The following is a 19,851-nucleotide window of genomic DNA, read 5'->3' as shown; positions in this document are numbered from 1 at the left end:
AAATTAAAGATATGTTATCATGCAACAACTGACAAAGTATATTAAGAAAGAAAAATACACAAGGAAACATGCAAACAAGTTCGAACATCACCGGGAAGGAATTCACGTTCCCTAAACAATGAAACAACCTGCATTTCCATTTTCTTGGAAATTTGTGTTCATCAGTTATCAGGCTGAACTAGCATTTAGATACCAAAACAATGATAATGTTCTGCTCCATTTTCTTTTCTCATCGAGATGGAAAGGGAAAAAGGTCAGCACAGAAAGACATGCAATTTTCAGTTGCCAACCCAACTTCCGTAGACCCAACAATATTTGATATTGGAAAATTCATTACATGTTGACATGAATGAGAGTTACACATGTAATTGAAAAAGCACAAGACACACACTTACATGAGCATGGAGTACAGCCTCTGCAAGCATCCCAGTGTCCAGCCACGCTTTCTCCATTAGGGCATTATCTCCCAAAACTGCTGCAGAAAATGCAGCTTCTTGGCCATGACCGGCCACGATCAGATTAGTTATCAACCCCTGAAAGGTTCAGAAGAGGAACATTTAGTGTTTCAGTAAATCGACTGAAAAAACCACTAATGGAGTTTCAGTAAATCTACCATTAATTTCTTTTATCTAAATTGCCTGGTGATTTGCACCTTAGATTCACTTAACTGTTGTTCATATGGCCTTTTGCACAATTAAATTGTCAGGTGTTCGTTCACCTGACGGTCACTAAATTGTTGATCATGTGGCATGTTGCATGAAGCTCACAAAAGACAACAACAAGATAGATTGCATTGCTATATAATTCGACGTAAAAGTAAATCAGTAAAATTCTCAAGCAAATTTTAAATAGAAAACCATAGTTGTTAATTAGTTGCAGTCAGTCACATGGATCCCTTTCATGTCATAAGCTTTAAACTTATTTGCCATTCTCATCATTTTTCAGGAATGCAAACAATTCTTCCTTAATTTGTCTTGGTAAATGCACCTATCCAACTTAATGTCCTCATTCTACATATGCAAATTTTGGGACACATAATTTTCCCAACTTCTGAGGGTTTTGATTCATAAACATGTATTTCGTTACAGTGGTCTTATTAAACTTTCCTTTTATACAACAACTGAATATAATTTCCTTATGGCTTCTGTCAGATCTTTCATGTCCAATAATCTATCAAGCCAAAAAAGATAATTCATCAAAAGTTGGTTAATGACATATCTAGGAGGAAACTGGAGAAAATTACTGATTATCATCAGTAATATGGAGCAAATCATATGCAACCAAGTTTACCTAACACGTCAGAAAAGGAGAGATTTCCTTACCTTCTCAGCAATAAATGCACATAACACAGACTTCTCAAAGGGTAATATCAAATCAATGAACGCAAAATGTACCCTTTATTTGTGAGACCATGGTTCATTGCAATACCTTCACCAAGAGGATCATCTTTGATATGCTGCTTTCTTTTCATGTTGTACTAAATGTTAGGATATCAGAACAGGGGTTTGGTTTGTGTTGTACATTGGAAAGAGGGTAATCCTCATAGGTTTTTATATGCTGAACCATATCCATTTAATTTACAGGTCCGTAAGAGATGCACAACTCCTCGATCACCCTATAAACTATGATTTGCAGAAGTATCAGATACTTCAAATAATAATATATTATATTGCATCAAATTTCTTGTTCGCCAAAAAATCCTCGTCAAAAACCAAGAACCTTATATACTGTCTCTTGTGTCATTGTGCCTCAAGTAAAATAGTTCATAAAACATTCTAATACCTTAATTTAAGATATACCTTTGTACTTATTACATCCCTATTCTAGGAATATAATTTGACCAAGAGATTCTCTTGTGAAAATCAATCATTGTTAACAATACACATATACTTCATATGCATATACACAGTACACAAAACACTTGTACTGCTAGAGGGGAATAAAATTCAATATAGAATCATCCATTTTGAATTTTTTTCCTTATTCGATTTGCAACCAACATATATAAAAAGAAGAAGAGGCTTGAGCCCTATTTTCATAAGTTGTAACATTCGTTAAAAATGATAGGATTAACATTTGACAAATCGTGAAGCTAATTATTAGGAACAATGATTCAAATTTTAGGACTTGTAATTCCTAGAGTACGAGAGATGTAAAAATTCTGAAATGGGTACTTTAACGCAATATTATTAAGGGACACTTAGGTGCTCGCCTAAGTTCCTAGGAGAGGCGAAGCGAGGTCTGAGCTTCTCTACTTCACTTTGGGCGGTTGGTTGGGCATGGTCCAAGCACACGCTTTAGCCTAGGCTTTGAGCAGCTCAAGCAGGCATCTGAGTTAAACCTTGTGGATTCAGCCCATGGGTTGGGCAGCTCAGGTGCGCACCTGAGTTAAAACTTATGGGTTTGCTTCGGGTTCGAACTAGATGATTTGGCTGAATTAATTTATCCAACCAAAATCTCTCTCTCCTCCCCCCATGCAAACAAGCTTCTATGATTGGGAGCCTCCAATCAAAACTTCTCCCTGACAGCCATGGTCTTCTGTGATCTCTACTCGACTAAAACTTTTTATTGGAATAGAGGCATTGGTGTCAGCCAAAACTTCTTTTGTGATTGAAACCTCTCGTACAATCTTTGTTGCTCTTCATCATGGTTGCAATTTCTCTTGCTTCCTCCACCAACTACTTATTGGAAAATAGGCTCCACCATCCATTGAAGCAGTTTTTGCCACCCGCTAACTATATGCTCCCGGTCGGAGATGCTCTCCTTCGCCTATTTCTTTTGCTCGGATATATGTTGTCCTCCACCGCTTCACTATCTTCTCCTTCTCTTTCTTCAATGATGTATGTAGGTAACACTCATGCTCCCTGGATAAGAGGCTCCCTACATATTTGATTCTCCCTTTAATGTCTTATTTTATTTTGAATATTTTGATCTATAACATGCTGATTAGGATCATGTGATAAACAACATAATATCCCACTAAAATGGCCATACTAAAACACCATGTTGGTATTTTTATCTAAAACAACACCCTCTTAATGTTAGACCAACATGTTTTTGATATAAATCACTTGGTATTTTGATCTAAAACAACACCCTGTTAGATCAACATATTGTTTGAACTAAAATACCTTAATTGGTATTTCGATCTAAAAAAACACCTTAATTGGTTACTACAAAATGATATGCATTGTTAGTTATTTGAATTTTCTGTCAAGATGATTGAATTTCCTACAATTTTGCCTTTGATTTCAATCCTTTCTATACTCTAGGATCAATGGCAAATGTCGAGAGTGACTCGGAAGAATAATCAATATGAAACCTAAGAAAGAATCTAGGATTGATATACAATCATCCAAAGTTTGCAATTTCGTATCGCAGCGGAGTATCGAGCTCAGCTCGGTATGGTATAGTACAAGTATACCGAGCGATACGTTCTAATGTACCGCTTGAGATATATATATATATATATATATATATATATATATATAAAAGCGACATCGTCTTGTTTTTCTGCCCACGTGGGGAGAAGAAATGCTCGATTTTCTTCTCCCAGCGCATAAAAGGGCGACGACGTGACGTCACCTCGTTTCTTCTACCTGCGTGGGGAGAAGAAATGTTGCCTCGACGACGCTCGGTTTCTTCTCCCCGTGACATCGCCGAGGCTTCTTCTCCCCGCGTGGATGAGGAGAAGTCGCCGACGACGTTAAGGCCTCATCGCCTCAAACAAGGAGGCGAAACTTCATCTGCGGCATCCAGCGAGGGAGGGCGGCGGCGGACCAGGATCGTCGAGGGAGAGCGATGCCAGATCTCCAAGTTCTCCCTTTTTTTCTCCCTTTTCTTCTCCCTCGGCTAATACCACTCGGTAGTGGGCGGTGACGGTTGAAATCGACCGTCATCGACCAATTTCGGGTGATAACGGGGCAAAAATAGCTCCAATCGACGGTACCACCTGGTAGCGAGTGGTCCACGTACCAGTCTGTTGGCGGACCAATACATACCACCCGGTACGAGTGGTATTATTCAAAATTAAAATCCTTACAATCATCTAAAGAATCCTAAAAATCCTAATGTCTTATTTTTAATAACAAAACTACTAAAGGTAATATTTTTCACAGAAAACAACATCAAGTTGGGAAAGAAAGTTAAATCAAACATGCAAAAGGTCCACCTAATGTAAAACAAGAATTACAAATGATCTAAAGAAAAAAAGATTGAATCTTCTTATTATTTACCAAAGCATGATGATACTCAAAATTTTGAAGATGATGCTGAATGGGAAGACTAAATGAGAAGCATTATGTACCAAAGCATGATGATTGAATTTTTTTATTATTTATTCATGAACAACTAGGTATCATTTTGATAGAAGATAAGATGAGAGAGAATCGTTAAGATGGTATGGATATGTACTTAAGAGACCAATGAATATGGTAGTTAGAAAATGTGAAATCATTAATGTTAGTGGTACGAGAAGAGATGGAGGAAGGCCTAAAAAGACTTAAATAAAAACTATAAATAAAGATTTAAATACTCTAAACTTAACTAAATATAGGATATTTTATATATCTTAATAACGACAAAAAATCCATGTAGTCGATCCCAAATAGATGTGACTTATGATTTTGTTATTGTTGTATGCTAAATGGAAAGATGATATAGAAAATATCAATAGTAGCAAGAGAAGAGTATCTGATAGAGGAGAAAAGAAAGTTTATATAGCCGATCCCAAATAGTTGGGACTTTTTATATATATCTCATTGATGACAAAAAATCCATATAATCGATCCCAAATAGTTGGGACTTATGATTTTGTTATTGTTGTATGCTAAATGGAAAGATGATATCGAAAATAATTAATAGTAGCAAAGGAAGAGTATCTAATAGAGAAAAGAAAGTTGTTATTGCTACCAAGGTATGCAGTTTCGAATAATACCGCCCGTACCAGGCGGTACGTAACGGTCCGTCAACTGACCGGTACATGGACCGCCTGTTACCGGACGGTATATATATATTTATTTATTTATTTATTTAAAGGTGACGTCGTCGAAAAAGGCCACGTCGTGTCGCCTTTTTCGACGACATCGCCTTTTATAAAAATATTTTATATATAAATTATATATATATATATATATATATATATATATATATATATATATATATATATATATAAACGAGACGATATCGCCCCGCCTGGGGCGAAGAGGGAGGCGACGTCACCGAATTATATATGTATGTATGTATGTCTATGTATATATGTATATGTATATGTATATATATATATATATATATACCGAGCGGTATACCAAACGATATACCGCTCGATATATTGTATCGTACCGTACCGAGCGAATGTCGAAACGCCGGTACGGCACGATATTTCAAACCTTGTTTCTACAAAGCAAGGATTGAAATACCGTACCGTACCGATGTTTCGAGCTTGGCTCGATATGGTACAATACGGTACCTTGTACTGAGCGGTACGCTAGGGCATACCGAGCGGTATACCTAATTTAGGTGTAAAATCTTCCAAAAATACCTAAAAATAAAAAAAGTTAGGATAGGGTTTTTAAGTTAGAAATAAATATAGTAATAATATAAATTTAGCAAAATCAATGTAAATTAGGTAAGAATAGTATCACATATCTTTTTTGGGCTTTGAGGAATAATCTTGTACAAGGTTCGTATTTCAGTCCGTTACGGATTGTCCTTATGTAAATATTGAAATATCTACAGAAAAATCATTTGAATTGTTAGACTATTTTGTTACAATATAAACTCTAAAATTCAAATGAATTAAATAATCACATATATAGATATACTTGATTGTTGATTCTACCATCGAAAATCAATATGAGATGTTTATTGGATCCATTCATGAAATTAATTACACAACATAGTGTATTGATACACCGTATGCTATTGATGCATCAATATGGTGATGATAGTAGGCTGATTATCATGAATCACATTTGTCCGAGGCAGCTCTTGAGGCATATATTGGTGAATGTCAAAGCTTCTACTTTCGCTACTAATCTGCTGCTCGATATCATACTGTTGCTCAAAGAAGGATAACCAACTATCACCATATATTGGTGAATGTCAAAGCTTCTACTTTCGATTGTTATTGCCCGATATAACCTCGTATCATCCGATACGAGGCGCTTTTAAGCGTTTTGCCCAGTACAGGATGATCCGCATAACGGTATGCTGTCAGACCGGTACGTACCGCCTGTACTAGGCGGTATCATTCGAAACTGTATATCTTGCTACAAAGTCTATAATTACACAAAGAAACAAGCTTGTACATGTTTCAAGAATCAGACAAAGCTATACAAGACTAAAAAGGAACAAAATTAAGATAAATAAATGTAAATTATATAAAAAACAAAGAAGGAATGAAAATAAAATTTAATACATTACTTGTTTCTTTTATCAAACAACTATTTTCTTTAATGTTGCAAGTTTAGACATTTTTAAACATATGAGTGAAACTATTGAAAGATATGGTTCTAATTAAAGCCCCTAAGTTATTATGAGTTGAGAGTCTTATTATTAAGAAAGGAGTTAGATTATACAAATTATTATTTGAAGGGTCACAAGGACATATAGGCAAAACATAGTTATTATGCCAAATGCATGAATCGAAAGGAGACAAAGGAGTATAATGATTTTTTTTATTAAATTGCTCATTATGAACTATGTTACTTGACAAGTTTGTAGCAAAAATTAGAATATACAATATTGTTTAATTTATATTAAACAACAGAAGCAAGAATGTCTTAGTTGACATCACTTTTGCTTTGAATGTTTTAAATTTTTAATTATGTTATGTATATACTTTGACACTTATCATTTTTATTTTCCTCTTTTTTAGGTATATTACTCCAAGAAAAAAAGGTGACATTTATATTAGAATTCATATGCAACATATTATATTGATCTTATGTTATGTTAGAGGGTATTAAAAAGATTCTAAATGTTGTTAGTTTAGAGAGAGTGATTTTTATTGTTGGCTGTATATACAATCACATTAGAGCATTAAACATGATTGAAGAATTTACAAGCAAATTGGTGAAACATAGTGTCACTCGCTTTGTCACTATATTTCTCAAAATCATAATCTTATAAACACGTTTACCTCAAAAAAGTGGGTGACATGTAAATGATATCATTTTGATGTCATCCTTTTGCAATAATATGGTTTATATACTAAAAGTAATGGGTTCTTTTGTTAGAGTTCTTAGGGTTACAAAAAACAAAAAAATACGACAATGGTATATATACATATATATATATATATATATATATATATATAATTATATTTATATATAATTATATTTATTTATATATATAAAAGGCGACATCGCATCACCTTTTTCGGTGACGTCGCCTTTTTTGGCGACATTGTCGAGGCGGCGCGACGTCGCCTTTTTCGGCGAATATATATATATATATATATATAAACGAGGCGACATCGCCGAATTTATATATATATATACCGAGCGGTATATCGTTCGGTATACTGCTCGATATACAATATCGTACCGTACCGAGCTAACGTTGAAACTCCGGTACGATACGAAATTGCGAAACTTGATTTAAACCCAAAATTATTTTATAACTATTGAGTTTGACAAAGAAGTTGTTAGTGTATTATATTTAATGGATATTTGGTACCAAGCATTGAAATTCAATATGAGATAATAAATAAATTATATTATATAAAAATATTGAGGGTCCTTTTAGAATTCCAATGAAGTAATTATTAGCAATTGTATGGACTAATAAACTTAAAAGTTAGAAATACATAATCAATGTCGAGATAAGTGAGTATAGCTAAGTATTAGATGGAGGAATTATTAGCATGACAATGACTTCCCATCCCTTTAAAATGCTCTAGAGGTAACAACCAAGAAAGTAAGAAATAGAGAAAGGATAAAAGCAATATATGTTGATTGATGCAAACTCTAGTGTTATATGTGCACAGCTAAATGTAATTAAGATGCTGAAGATTAAGGGTTTATATCTAATGTTCGCCATTGAATTCTTCTCAAAGTACTTTAAATCCAAGTGTATTGTACAATATATCCTTCAATACAGTACTTGTTAGAGGCCAGGAGCATCTAATTGAATGTAATAGCCTAATAACCAGCAAAACAATTTCCACAAGTTTGATATGATCCTGATGAAATTAAAAAATAATATATCTGCATAAGTAAAGCCAAAATTTTAGTAGAATCATGAACCACAACGTATATATTATGAGTGTGATTATGTTTATTGCTTATATATATATGCCTATGCCATCAACGAAAAGATATTACTTTTATTGTGATCGAAGAAAAGATTGTTTACGTACTGAAAGTCTGGTCAGCTCTCCATGATTTGCAAGCCGTAGTGCAAGCCCTCTCAAAACTTGACCTTGCAAAGCACCCTTCACAGATCCAGCAGAAGCCAGCCTTTTCAGAGCTTCACGAGCAATATCAGCTTGTCCTGTGGCATCTGCAGCATCAATAAGGTCCAAAAATTCCTTAGCAAACTTTGCTATACCCTGGACAGCATCCACAAGATTTTCCTGCTTAACAGCAGTGAGACTGAGAATCTCAGTGATATCTGCAGCAGTAGTTTCTTGACCAACATCCCTGCTATTGCTCATCGTCAACAAGCACTGCAAGGCTCTCTTTAAGTCATTGCTCTGCATGGCCAATTCAAACTCTAACCTGAAGGAAATCAGGGTAAATTTGACCTTAATTTCTCCCTTGAATCTAAACCAGTATCAAATTTCACAATCAGGAGTAGACTATTTTATGCTCAAACACAAAACAAGCAGTAAAACATATATAAAAAAGGCATGCCACTGATGATGATAATAAATATTTTAAATAGCCTTCTATCCGAACCTCTTGGATATTCCAGGCAGATGAAGAGCTTCTGTTGCATATCCCATCCCAAGCATGAACTGAGCCAAATCATCATGATGCTCACGACTAAGCCTGGTTGCCCTGCAGTGGTGAGGAAATGCTCACAAGTCTTCTTTCAAAGAAGCTAAATATAAAATATGAATACATATCACAATGGTTTACCATTTCACTGCACTCACTGCATCTCCATATGCAGCAAGACACCGGCAACGAATACCTGGATGGCTGAGAGACAAGGCATGTGCACACATATACCTGATAACAGATCACCACAGCCATCAGGAGAAAATTACTAAACACAAACTGGATGACACAAAAATTATGATCTTAATAGTTTCTTTGCATGGTAGATGAAATTTGATTAGCAAATAGATGTACATAAGCGAGCAAACATATGGATGACCTGGGATTGAAAAAGGCAATCAAGTGAAACAGGAGGTACAAGGAATTTTACTAATCATAATCAATTATGAAGTCAATTAATAAAAATCAGTGCTCCCCCTTCCATTATGCATATGTAATAAAATAAGAACAAGAGTAGACCTATTTCTAACAAACATTTCGCAATGTAGTTGCTACAACATATTTTCATGAGAAAAATTTTCTTCCATAGTCTACTGCCAAAGCATGCTATTGAATATATAATACCTGTATAATTACTATGGATCATCCGATGTATATCCATGAGTAGTGAACAAAACAGAAAATGAAAAACATGAGAGAAAACCTAAAGCCCTGCCGATATGACAGCTATCTCATTGCTTTCAGAATCTCCAGAACAATTTGCTATTTAAACAAACGAATAACAAGGCAAACCTCAAAATTGAAGAAAGCCATTTGATCATTAACCAATTTTCATACAACTATTTGATAAAAATCAAGGATATTAATTTCGCAGGACTGGTCCATGAACCTGTAGGACTACCACATTTCGGGTGATCTAGTCTGGTCTAAAGAAAAACAGTTCTATAATAAAATTTCTATTAATGCTGAGGCTCGATGCCCTCTAAGGCATGTGAAACATGAGCCTTCTCTAAATCTCTCTGTGTTGCCTAACCACCACCACTTACTGCTGTTCCTCCATTCTCCATCCACTGCTTGCCTCCATATCCAATATTCAAAATTGAAAACCTTGTTAAAAATATCATCTAAAAACAATGTTCTTATCCTCTAAAAAAGAGCACTAAAACTACTAGGACACACAATATAGATTTGCAAGTAATATAATGATTAATGATTTTGCTTCACAATTTCTTTGTTATAACATAACCTTTGAGGCTGCTATCTAATGATTTTTCAACTCTACAACCCATGTATTTTAAGAAAGCAAAATATAATCATCACTGAATTTGTGGAGCACAAAATAATGGTCTTATTTGTAGTTCAGAATCTCTTTTTTTACACATCCACTATTTGTAAAATTAGCACCATTCCCTCAGTTCCAAGAAACTGTCAATATATGACTTCACTTTTTTCATAAAAAAGAATAACATATGAAAACAAAATCATATTAAATTACGCAACGTATGTTAGTCAAAACCTCATCGATTTAATAATGTTATGTACTGAAAAGAAGTTATTAAACAAAAAAATAAGAAAAATAATGATACACATGGCCTATCTGATTGAAGTAGGTGAACATAAAAAAAAAGCAAAAAATTATTTATTACTATGCCTCATCTACATGGAGGAGAATTTAGCTCTCATTTGTAAATCGTATAAATTAGTGGCCAAAAATGTGTGATAATATCATATGCAGTTATTTTCTTATGACGTCCATGGTTCCTTTTAGCGGCAAATCAGATTATAAATATTTTCAATTTTAGGAGCAGTCATGTCATGGTCCACCATCAGACTGTAATCTTTAGGGCCAAAAATTGGGCAAAAGATGTTCAATGAAATTATAATTCTGATATTCTGATATTCAATCAAATTAAAGCACATTAGTTTGAATGACATTAAAACATTTTTAGACAAAATTATAATTAAAAGTATTAATCAGGTCTACCTTAAAAAGTTTGCTAGCCTTGACAATTTTGAAGTTTCAAGCTGCCAAGTAAACCTATTTTGAATAATAAAGTTTTAGAGCCATTACAGATATGTTAGATGTTCTATTAGGTTAGCAGTCTTTGTTTTGGTATTGCTTGATGCTCTAAAATGCTTGCCTAGTAGGAGCAATAATATTCAACCAATTATGTGATGCGCTATGAGTTTTCTTATAGCACTTTCATGTTTATATATTTTTATGAATTGATCATAACTTTGGAAGTGTTCAATGCAAGGTTCGCCGTACCGTACCATACCGACGTTTCGACCCAGGCTCGGTACGGTACGGTACCAGTGTATCGGGCAGTACATCAGGGCGTACCGAGCAGTACACCCTGGTGTACCGAACAATTTTATATTTTTTTCATACTGTAGCAGTACCGAGCGGTCCGCGTACCGGTAACCTGTTGGACTGGTACGTACCGCCCGGTACGGGCGGTATGCTTCGGTATGGCAGACCTTCTTCAATGTTCAAATAGTTTTGTGGCAAGACAGTAAGAGTTCCAAAAAGAAGCTTTCGTATTTTTTCTTCATATTGTGAAACTGAATGGCATTAAGTTATTTTCTAAAATTTGGATGCATGGTTGAAACTTACAACAAGAAATTGAGAGTTCAATAAAAATATTGAACTTTGAAGTAATCTATTATATGTATTGTCTAGACAAACTAACAATGCAAGTTTCTGGTCAGATCCAATATGTGAAATAAAATGTGTCAACAGATTTAAGGTTTCAATCAACAAGAATGTGATCTCACCTGTCAATAAGCCAAAGAACCCCATCTCTAACTCCAACCACAACAAGAGGCCCGATGGGGCGTTTCTGTTCTGGAGGAAAACGAGTAGCTGCTACAGATACACCTCCTCCAGCGACAGCAACTTCATTCACTTTTTTTTCTTCCATCTCTTTTGGCAACACTGTATCTTCCCCATCTACTTTGTGCTGCTTGGGCAATGTTATGAATGGTGGTATAGAAGGAGCATCCTGAAATGAGGCTAATCGAACTACCTATGAATGGACACATTGATGTATTAGAATAAATTGGGACTTGATACTCGATTTTCATCATTGCAAGTACAAATTGGCATTTCCACTAAAACATGACATTAAAACAAGCTGATAAAATAACTGGGGATGACAAAAGTCCATCCCATAATTTTGTTAAAATGGCATTTTCAATATAGTCATAAATGACAAGAAATTCTAGGTTATAAGGATGAAAAAATTGAATTTATCACTTCAGATCCATCAAGGAATAAAGTGTAGTTAAGCTGTGATTAGCCCTATATTATATCTAACAATTTTTAATTGGGTTTGGCTCTAAAAGTAAGAAAATGACACTAATTAGCTCTAATCAGAGTAAAATCTTATTAAATAAAAAAAAAACACTTAATCAATCAATAAATTCATAATCAAATAACTAAGAACAAGATATAAAGAGCCCCAAATTATACCTAATGACCCCTAATTGGATTTACAAGAAAATAACATTGATTATCACTAATTAGACTTTGATCACATTAAATATAAGAAAAACAACTGATCAACCAATAAATTCACAAGACTGAGTGAGACTGAGTGAAAGAGAGAAAGGAAGGAGGTTTTAACAAGCTACAACATATCCCAATGGCCGATTTGATCGTTGTGTCATGGACTTAGCTAATTTTGCCTAGTGGTAGATGTAAAAACCTCAGGTGTTCATCTAGGTAAAATTAGAATCAAGCACGTTCTGAGAAGGTTCTATTTGATCAGAGATATCGTAGCCCATGACAATGTAGCAGTAGAAAGAGTTCCGTCTGAGGATAACATTAAAGATCCACTAATGAAGCCATTATCTAAAATTGTTTTTTAGCGTCACTAGAGTCTGATGGGGATTAAGCACATAGGTGATTGGTTTTAAGTCAAGAGAGAGATTACTAGTTATAGGTGGCCTACAAACCAATCACGTGTGTGATGACGCTTGTGATCCGCTACACAATCTCTGTAGTTAATAATATTATTTTCTCACTCTGTATTGCATGATGAATATATATTGTGATGTCCTTAAATTTGTGCAACGAGAATTGGATCATAATATGATCATGAAAATAAGACACATTCTTTTTAAACACAGATCCTAAATATTCTTAGTCAGAGATTATTCGAGAAGAACATCGAGATAACCAAACAAACCGATGTACCAAATATCCATCCATATGATGGAGGCAATTGGTCTCATAACTACTTGTGTAGGGACCCTAGATATATAGTGCAGATGCTCATTGGAGAATAAGTTCATTGAATGATCCGCTTATGGAATGCTGGATGGTTAATGATACCTTATCGTTAAATAGTGATTCTGTAGTCTCAGTTGTGTATTTGATCCTTAAACTTGAGACACAAAGGATGTCTTATTTTAGTACTTCATTCTTTGATACTGGACTTATAGATCTCGAAGTTTTAAATCTAGTATAGTTGATCATTATGAATGACAACCAACCTTATGAAGGCAATTGTGTGTCAATAAAGAATCATCCACTCTTAGTATCATGAGAGGAATATCTCGTGTGTTTTCACTAAGGCAAATCCCTAGCTAGGGTCGATTGAATTAAGAGAGGAGTTCTTTGAGAGAATCCGATAAAAGTGAGACTCGGATGGATTCCATATGGGTCTGACAACACCATACCTAATATACGATCTTTGAGATATTAGATGGATAAGGGACTATAGATACATGGTAACTGAGGGTAGATAGGTCCAATGGATTAGATCTCCCTGTACCATTTGAGGACTATGACGTAGTGGCCTAGTACGTCTATAGTCGATAAGTTGAGTGAATTATTACAGGGATAATAATTCATTGAGTCAGAAGGAGTTCTGAGTCAGAAGGGGTTCTGATAGGTGCAACACATGACCAACTCGGTATTGGGCTTCAAGGGTCACACACATAGGTGGATGATGCGACAAATAGGGGATTAGATATGGGATATCCAATAAGCCTCCTTTAACCTCTTAATGGATCCATTGGGTGAGACCCAATGGAGCATGGAGCTTAGAGTAGTTATTGGATGAGGATCCAGTACCTATTAAGCCTTTACATGAGGATCTATCAAGGTTACTTAGAAGGGGCTCTCTATAAATGGGAGTGGTTCTCCAAGAGTCATAAGCAAAAGAGTCAGCCCCTTCCTTACTCACTAGTGCCGCCGCCCTATTACGTGATGAAGCATCGTCACGAGGAGAGCCGTCGTCACCGTCCACCGTGTGAACTTCCACTAGAGAGGAGTTCGCGAGAGCTCCTTCAACCAGCGAGCCAAGATCTACGCGTCAGGGGATATATGAGTTACCTTATGTGAGAATGTCTCACCCCTTCTTAATGAGGTTTTGAGTTTTTGCCTTCCGATCATCTCCCGATGATCCGATGCTATTTTGTTTAGGAACAGTTTTTTGTTTTTGTTTTTGCTATGCATGTGATGCATCATTTTCCAAAAGTGGTATTAGAGCCAGGCTCCCTAAGGTAACGACCATTTTTTTTATCTAGACTTGGTTTTTCGTAACCAAGTTACGTTTTTCATCGATTTCAAGTTAAGACAGCATACGGTTTTGGCATCTGTAATGTTTAGACGATCAATAGTTTTCTCATCAAAGAGTTGACTATAAACTGGTCTTGGCAGTCAAGATAGTCCTGATGACCAAGTCGAGCGTCGCTACGATGGTCCTGGCAGCACAAACTTGCTAGTCATAGGTGCCCTGCAAGTCAATCACATGAATGATGACACGTGAGACATGACACACAGTTTTTTTGTTATTATATTATTTAAAATTTTATTACTTTATATTGCTTGTTACATACATAAATATATAGTGATGTCCATGGATCTATACAATGGGAATCGAATCATGATGAGATTACGATAATGAGACCGATTCGCCTTTCAATACAGATCCTAAATAATCTTAGTCATAGGTTACTCGAGAGGGACATCAAGATAACCGGACAAACTGGTATATTGTATACCCATCCATATGATGGAGGCGATTGGTCTCATAGCTGCTCGCGTAGGGACACTAGGGCTACAGTGCTAGTGCTCATTAGAGAATGAGTTCACTGATTGATCCGCTCATGGAATATTGGATGGTTGATGATACCTCATTGTCAGACAGCGATTCCGTCATCCTAATGGTGTACCTGATCCTTAAACTTGAGACACCAAGGATGTCCTGTATGAGTACTCAACTTTTTGATACCAGACTTAAGATTAAAAGTTCCAGATCTAGCACAACCGGTTATCAGGAGTGGCAACCAACCTTAAGAGGGTCATTAAGTGTCCATAGAGGACCATCCCCACTCGGTGTCATGAGAAGAATATCTCAAGTGTTCTTACTCAAACAAATCCTTAGATAGGGTCATTCGGATTGAGAGAGAAAGAGCTTCGCCGGGAGATTCTGATTAAAACGAGACTTGTAGAAACCGTATGGGCCTAACGACACTATGCCTAGTATACAGTTGGGTTAAGTTGTATGGGGACCTCGATAAATAAGAGGGAACCAAAGGCCCATAGGCTAGGGGCTTCTTAGTTGCCACCTCTTATTCTCCTCACCTCTTCTCCTCCTCAAATAGCAAGTGTGGAGATTTAGACAGCGATTTGAGGAGCATCTTCACAGCCCCTACCGTGTAGATCACCGTTAGAGAGGAGGACACTTGACCTCCTTCATCCTCCCTCACGGATCTGCAGGAATTCAGGAATATACGATCTCCCTAGGTAACACAATCTTTCATATATGCAGTTTTCGGTTTTACAAGTTTTTGTGCACTAATCTTCGTATGATGACAAACACCTTTTGGGAAATCTATGATTTTTATTTTATATTCTTTCGCTGCGCATGTGATGTCGCCACCTAGATTTCTCTACAAAACTTAGGCTACCACGAAGTGTTCCTAGAGGCTTGCAATCTGGCTGAGAGCACTGGCGATGACATGGGTGGCCAATTTTCTAATTGGCCGACAAGTTTTCCTAGTGACCAGGGCTTCCTAGTACCCAAGGTTACCTTGCGGCCAAGGATTCCTGGCGACCAAGGTTACCTAGAGGCTAGGGTTTCCTAAATTAGATTAATAGTTAATATAAGTTTAATTAATTATCACCTAGTTAGTTTGATATATAAATATAAATATATATATATATATGTATGTATATATATATATATATGTATGTATATATATATATATATATGTATATGTATATATATATATATATATATATATATATATGTATATATATATATATATATATATGTATATATATATATATATATATATATGTATATATATATATATATATATATGTATATATATATATATACATGCTATGTATATTGTAGGCAGATGATCATGGACCATAAGTGGATGTTTGTGTATGTATGTGTGTGGTAATTTATTGGGGCCTATAAGCCTCCCTCTCTCTCTTATTTAAATCCGACATGTACAAAATTCTATCTCCCTCAAATTATATCTCCCCTTAATGAGATTAAGGTTTTTTATTTGTATAAAATATATATTTTGGGCCTACATGCTTGTAATTAAATAATAATTACATAAGAAGGCGCGGTGGAAGCATAGAGGTACCAGTAGGATCGATGAGGACGAGATAGAAGATCACCAAGCATGGAGATGTGCCGAGACCAGTGTCTGTCGTACCGAATTGTACCGCCCGGTATGGGCGGTACGTACCGGTCCGACAGGCCAGCGATACACGGACCGCCCAATACCGGTCCGCATTGTAGCAGTACAGTGCACTGTACAGTGCTACAGTGTACTGGTGCACTGTAGCACTGTACACTGCACTGCTACACCGCTCGGTACACCTGGGTGTACTGCTCGGTACACCGTACCGTACCGGTACCGAGCCCAGGTCGAAATACCGGTACGATATTATGAACCTTGGCCGAGACACATAGGTTTTTGGTTTGTGACCAAACCTTTTGGCTCAGGCCTGATCACGTTAGTTCCTAATCCATGATCATCTAGTGTGGAGATATATATATATATATATATATATATATATATATATATATATTTATATATTTATTTATTTATTTATTTATTTCTATACCTACTAGGTATATATTTGCATGTGATGTAAATATATATGCTATATATATGTGTGACGCATTATATTTAGCAATAAGACCAAATCAAATCGAAAAAATCACTTTGGTAATAATATTAAGTCAGTAAACGTGAGACAATGAGATTGACCCACATGACCTTCCATCATTATAGGCGAAAATTATTTTTTGATATAGGTTGAGTTGGTCAAGTCCCTTGAGGCTCACCTGTGTTGGGATTTAAGATCTTGCCTACGATATAAAGATGTCACTAGTGACTTGAGGTCATGGTATACTTGGTTACATCCCTCGAGGATATATCATCGAATCAAACTCATCTTGTAATGATGGTATTGACTTAACCGAACATCATGGTTAATCGAGTCCCTTGAGACCATGATAGTTTGAAGGCCAAACAGGACGAGAATCATAAGGAGTTGTGATTGACAAGAGTTGTCTACCCTTTGAGCTTAGTATGATTGGTCGAGTCTCTCGAGATCATGTTAAGATGCCAATTAGATCTTGATCCCAACTAGAAATCTACCGGAGATTTTCAATTCACATGCTGGAGGGAGTCATGTGTTTCGCGAGAAAATAGTGAGAGTTTATTAAGATAAAAATCCATATCTTAATTTTTCAAAAAATCCAAAAGTCTACATGCTATTAATTTTCTATTACATCTTTATTTTTCAGAAAAAATATTGTTTGCAAACCCCTTACGTGTTATACTTGATGTCAACCATCTTACTAGTCTGAACTATGCGGATTGATTTTACAACCTGAGAATTATTTTCATGGCGAAGAAAATCGCATATGTTCTTGACGAGATAATGCCCGAGCCTGGAGAAGGGCTGATTGAGGAAGAGATTGCTCCTTACATGATGTAATGAGATGATTCCAATCTAGCTCAATGTTAAATGTTAGCCTCTATGACTCTCGAGTTGTAGAGACAACATAAAAAGATGGATACTAGATCTATCCTCCTTCATCTTCGTAAATTGTTTGAGGAAGAGGGAAAGACTCAACCATATGAGATATCCAAGAGTCTCTTCCATGCAAGGATGGCTGAGGGGGCATCGGTTCAGAACCATGTCATTAAAATGATTGAATGAATTGAAAAGCTCACGAGTCTAGGATTGGTCTTAGAGGATAACTTATATGTGGATCTCATACTTCAGTCCCTCCCAGATTCATTTTCCTAGTTCATAATAAATTTTAATATGAATAAGCTTAAGGTGACTTTCCCAAAGCTCCTTAATATGTTGAGGGAGGCTAAGAGCCCACCAAAAAGGATAAGCTAATTCTCCATGTTAGTGAGACCAGAATGAAAAGGAAGGAAAAGAAGTCCCTTGAGAAGGGTAAGGCCAAGGGCAAATTGAGCAAGGCAAAGGTTGCTAAAAAAGACAGCGAAGGACAAAGGCTAGTGCTTCCACTGTGAGAAAGATGGGTATTAGAAGAGAAACTGTAAGGAATACCTTGTAGAAAAGGCAAAATAGAAGCTTGGAGAAGCTTCAGGTACATGATTGATCTCAATTTGTCAAAAAGTTATGATTATGCATAAGTATTAGATACCGGTAGTGCATCTCATATCTGTAATTTGTTGAAGGTTCTGGCAAAGCCAAGGACATTGGCAAGAGGCGAGATGGATTTAAGGATGGGGAATGACGCAAAGGTTGCAGTTATTACCATTGGCGAGATCACCTTACATTTGCTTGGTGGAGCTCTTCTTAAATTAGATACATGCTACTTTGTTCCTTCAATCATCAAAACATCATTTTCATTTCTTGTTTGACAAATAACGAATACAAGCTTGTTTTTTAAGAACAATAGTTGTTCATTAATTTTGGATGATGAGATCATCAGTAAGGGAACCTTAAACAATGGATTATTTATATTAGATATTGCTCCTTATGTCATGAATAACGTATACTTATGGCATTGTAGGCTAGGTTATCTCCACGAGAGTAGAATTCAAAGGTTGCTAAAGGATGAATACTTAGAATCATTTGATTATGAATCATATGCAACCTGTGAGTCTTGCCTTGAAGGAAAATTAACTAACTCTCTATTTAATGGAACAGGAGAGAGAGCAACTGAGTTGCTAGAACTCGTGCATACTATGTATGTGATCCTATGTCAACTCAGGCCAAAGGTGGTTACTCAAGCTTCATTACATTCACTAATTATTTCTCTAAGTATGGACATATGTACTTAATAAAGTACAAGTCCAAAGTCTGAGAAATTCAAAGAATACAATAATAAGGTAAAAAACCAGATTAAAAAAAGTATCAAAACTCTTTAATCAGATCGAGGAGAAGAGTACTTGAGTACAGAGTTTACCCAATTCCTCAATGACCATAGGATCCTATCTCAATGGACTCCTCGTACACCTCAGCTCAATGGTGTATCGGAAAAGAGAAACCGCACACTATTAGATATAGTGTGGTCCATGATGAGTTTCGCCGACCTACCAAAATTTTTCTAGGGATACGCTCTAGATTCCGCAGCTTGCCTTCTTAATAGAATTCCATCTAAGGTACTAGTGTATACACCATATGAGATATGGAAAAGAAAGAAGCTTGATCTTAAGGTTGTTAAGATTTCGGGTTGTCTTGCCCACATTAAAAGACACAACCCCACCAAATTAGAATCAAACACGTTCTAAGGAGATTCCATTAGATCAAAGAGATCGTAACACGTGGTAATGTAGCAGTAGAAAGAGTTCCATCCGAGGATAATATTACAAATCCACTGACGAAGCCATTATCTCAAATTATCTTTGAGCGTCACTTGGGTCTGAT

At 35.9% G+C, this 19,851-nt stretch overlaps 1 protein-coding gene across 1 annotated transcript in view; it reads right to left on the bottom strand.

Moving 5' to 3' along the window:
* Positions 1 to 19,851, bottom strand: part of LOC104000536 (uncharacterized) — a 58,076-nt gene that overhangs the window by 965 nt on the left and 37,260 nt on the right. The window contains exons 16-20 of the mRNA XM_018824350.2: positions 11,727 to 11,977; positions 9,087 to 9,179; positions 8,904 to 9,005; positions 8,363 to 8,723; positions 396 to 533 (exon numbers count right to left, since the gene is read on the bottom strand). Coding sequence (XP_018679895.2) covers positions 396 to 533; positions 8,363 to 8,723; positions 8,904 to 9,005; positions 9,087 to 9,179; positions 11,727 to 11,977 — 945 coding nt within the window. The remainder of the gene's footprint in view (positions 1 to 395; positions 534 to 8,362; positions 8,724 to 8,903; positions 9,006 to 9,086; positions 9,180 to 11,726; positions 11,978 to 19,851) is intronic.

The sequence above is a fragment of the Musa acuminata genome, chromosome BXJ2-1 (genome assembly GCF_036884655.1).
Source record: "Musa acuminata AAA Group cultivar baxijiao chromosome BXJ2-1, Cavendish_Baxijiao_AAA, whole genome shotgun sequence".
In the NCBI taxonomy this organism is placed as follows: domain Eukaryota; kingdom Viridiplantae; phylum Streptophyta; class Magnoliopsida; order Zingiberales; family Musaceae; genus Musa; species Musa acuminata.
Note: the sequence above shows the minus strand (reverse complement) of the source record. Positions and strands in the feature narration are given on the sequence as shown.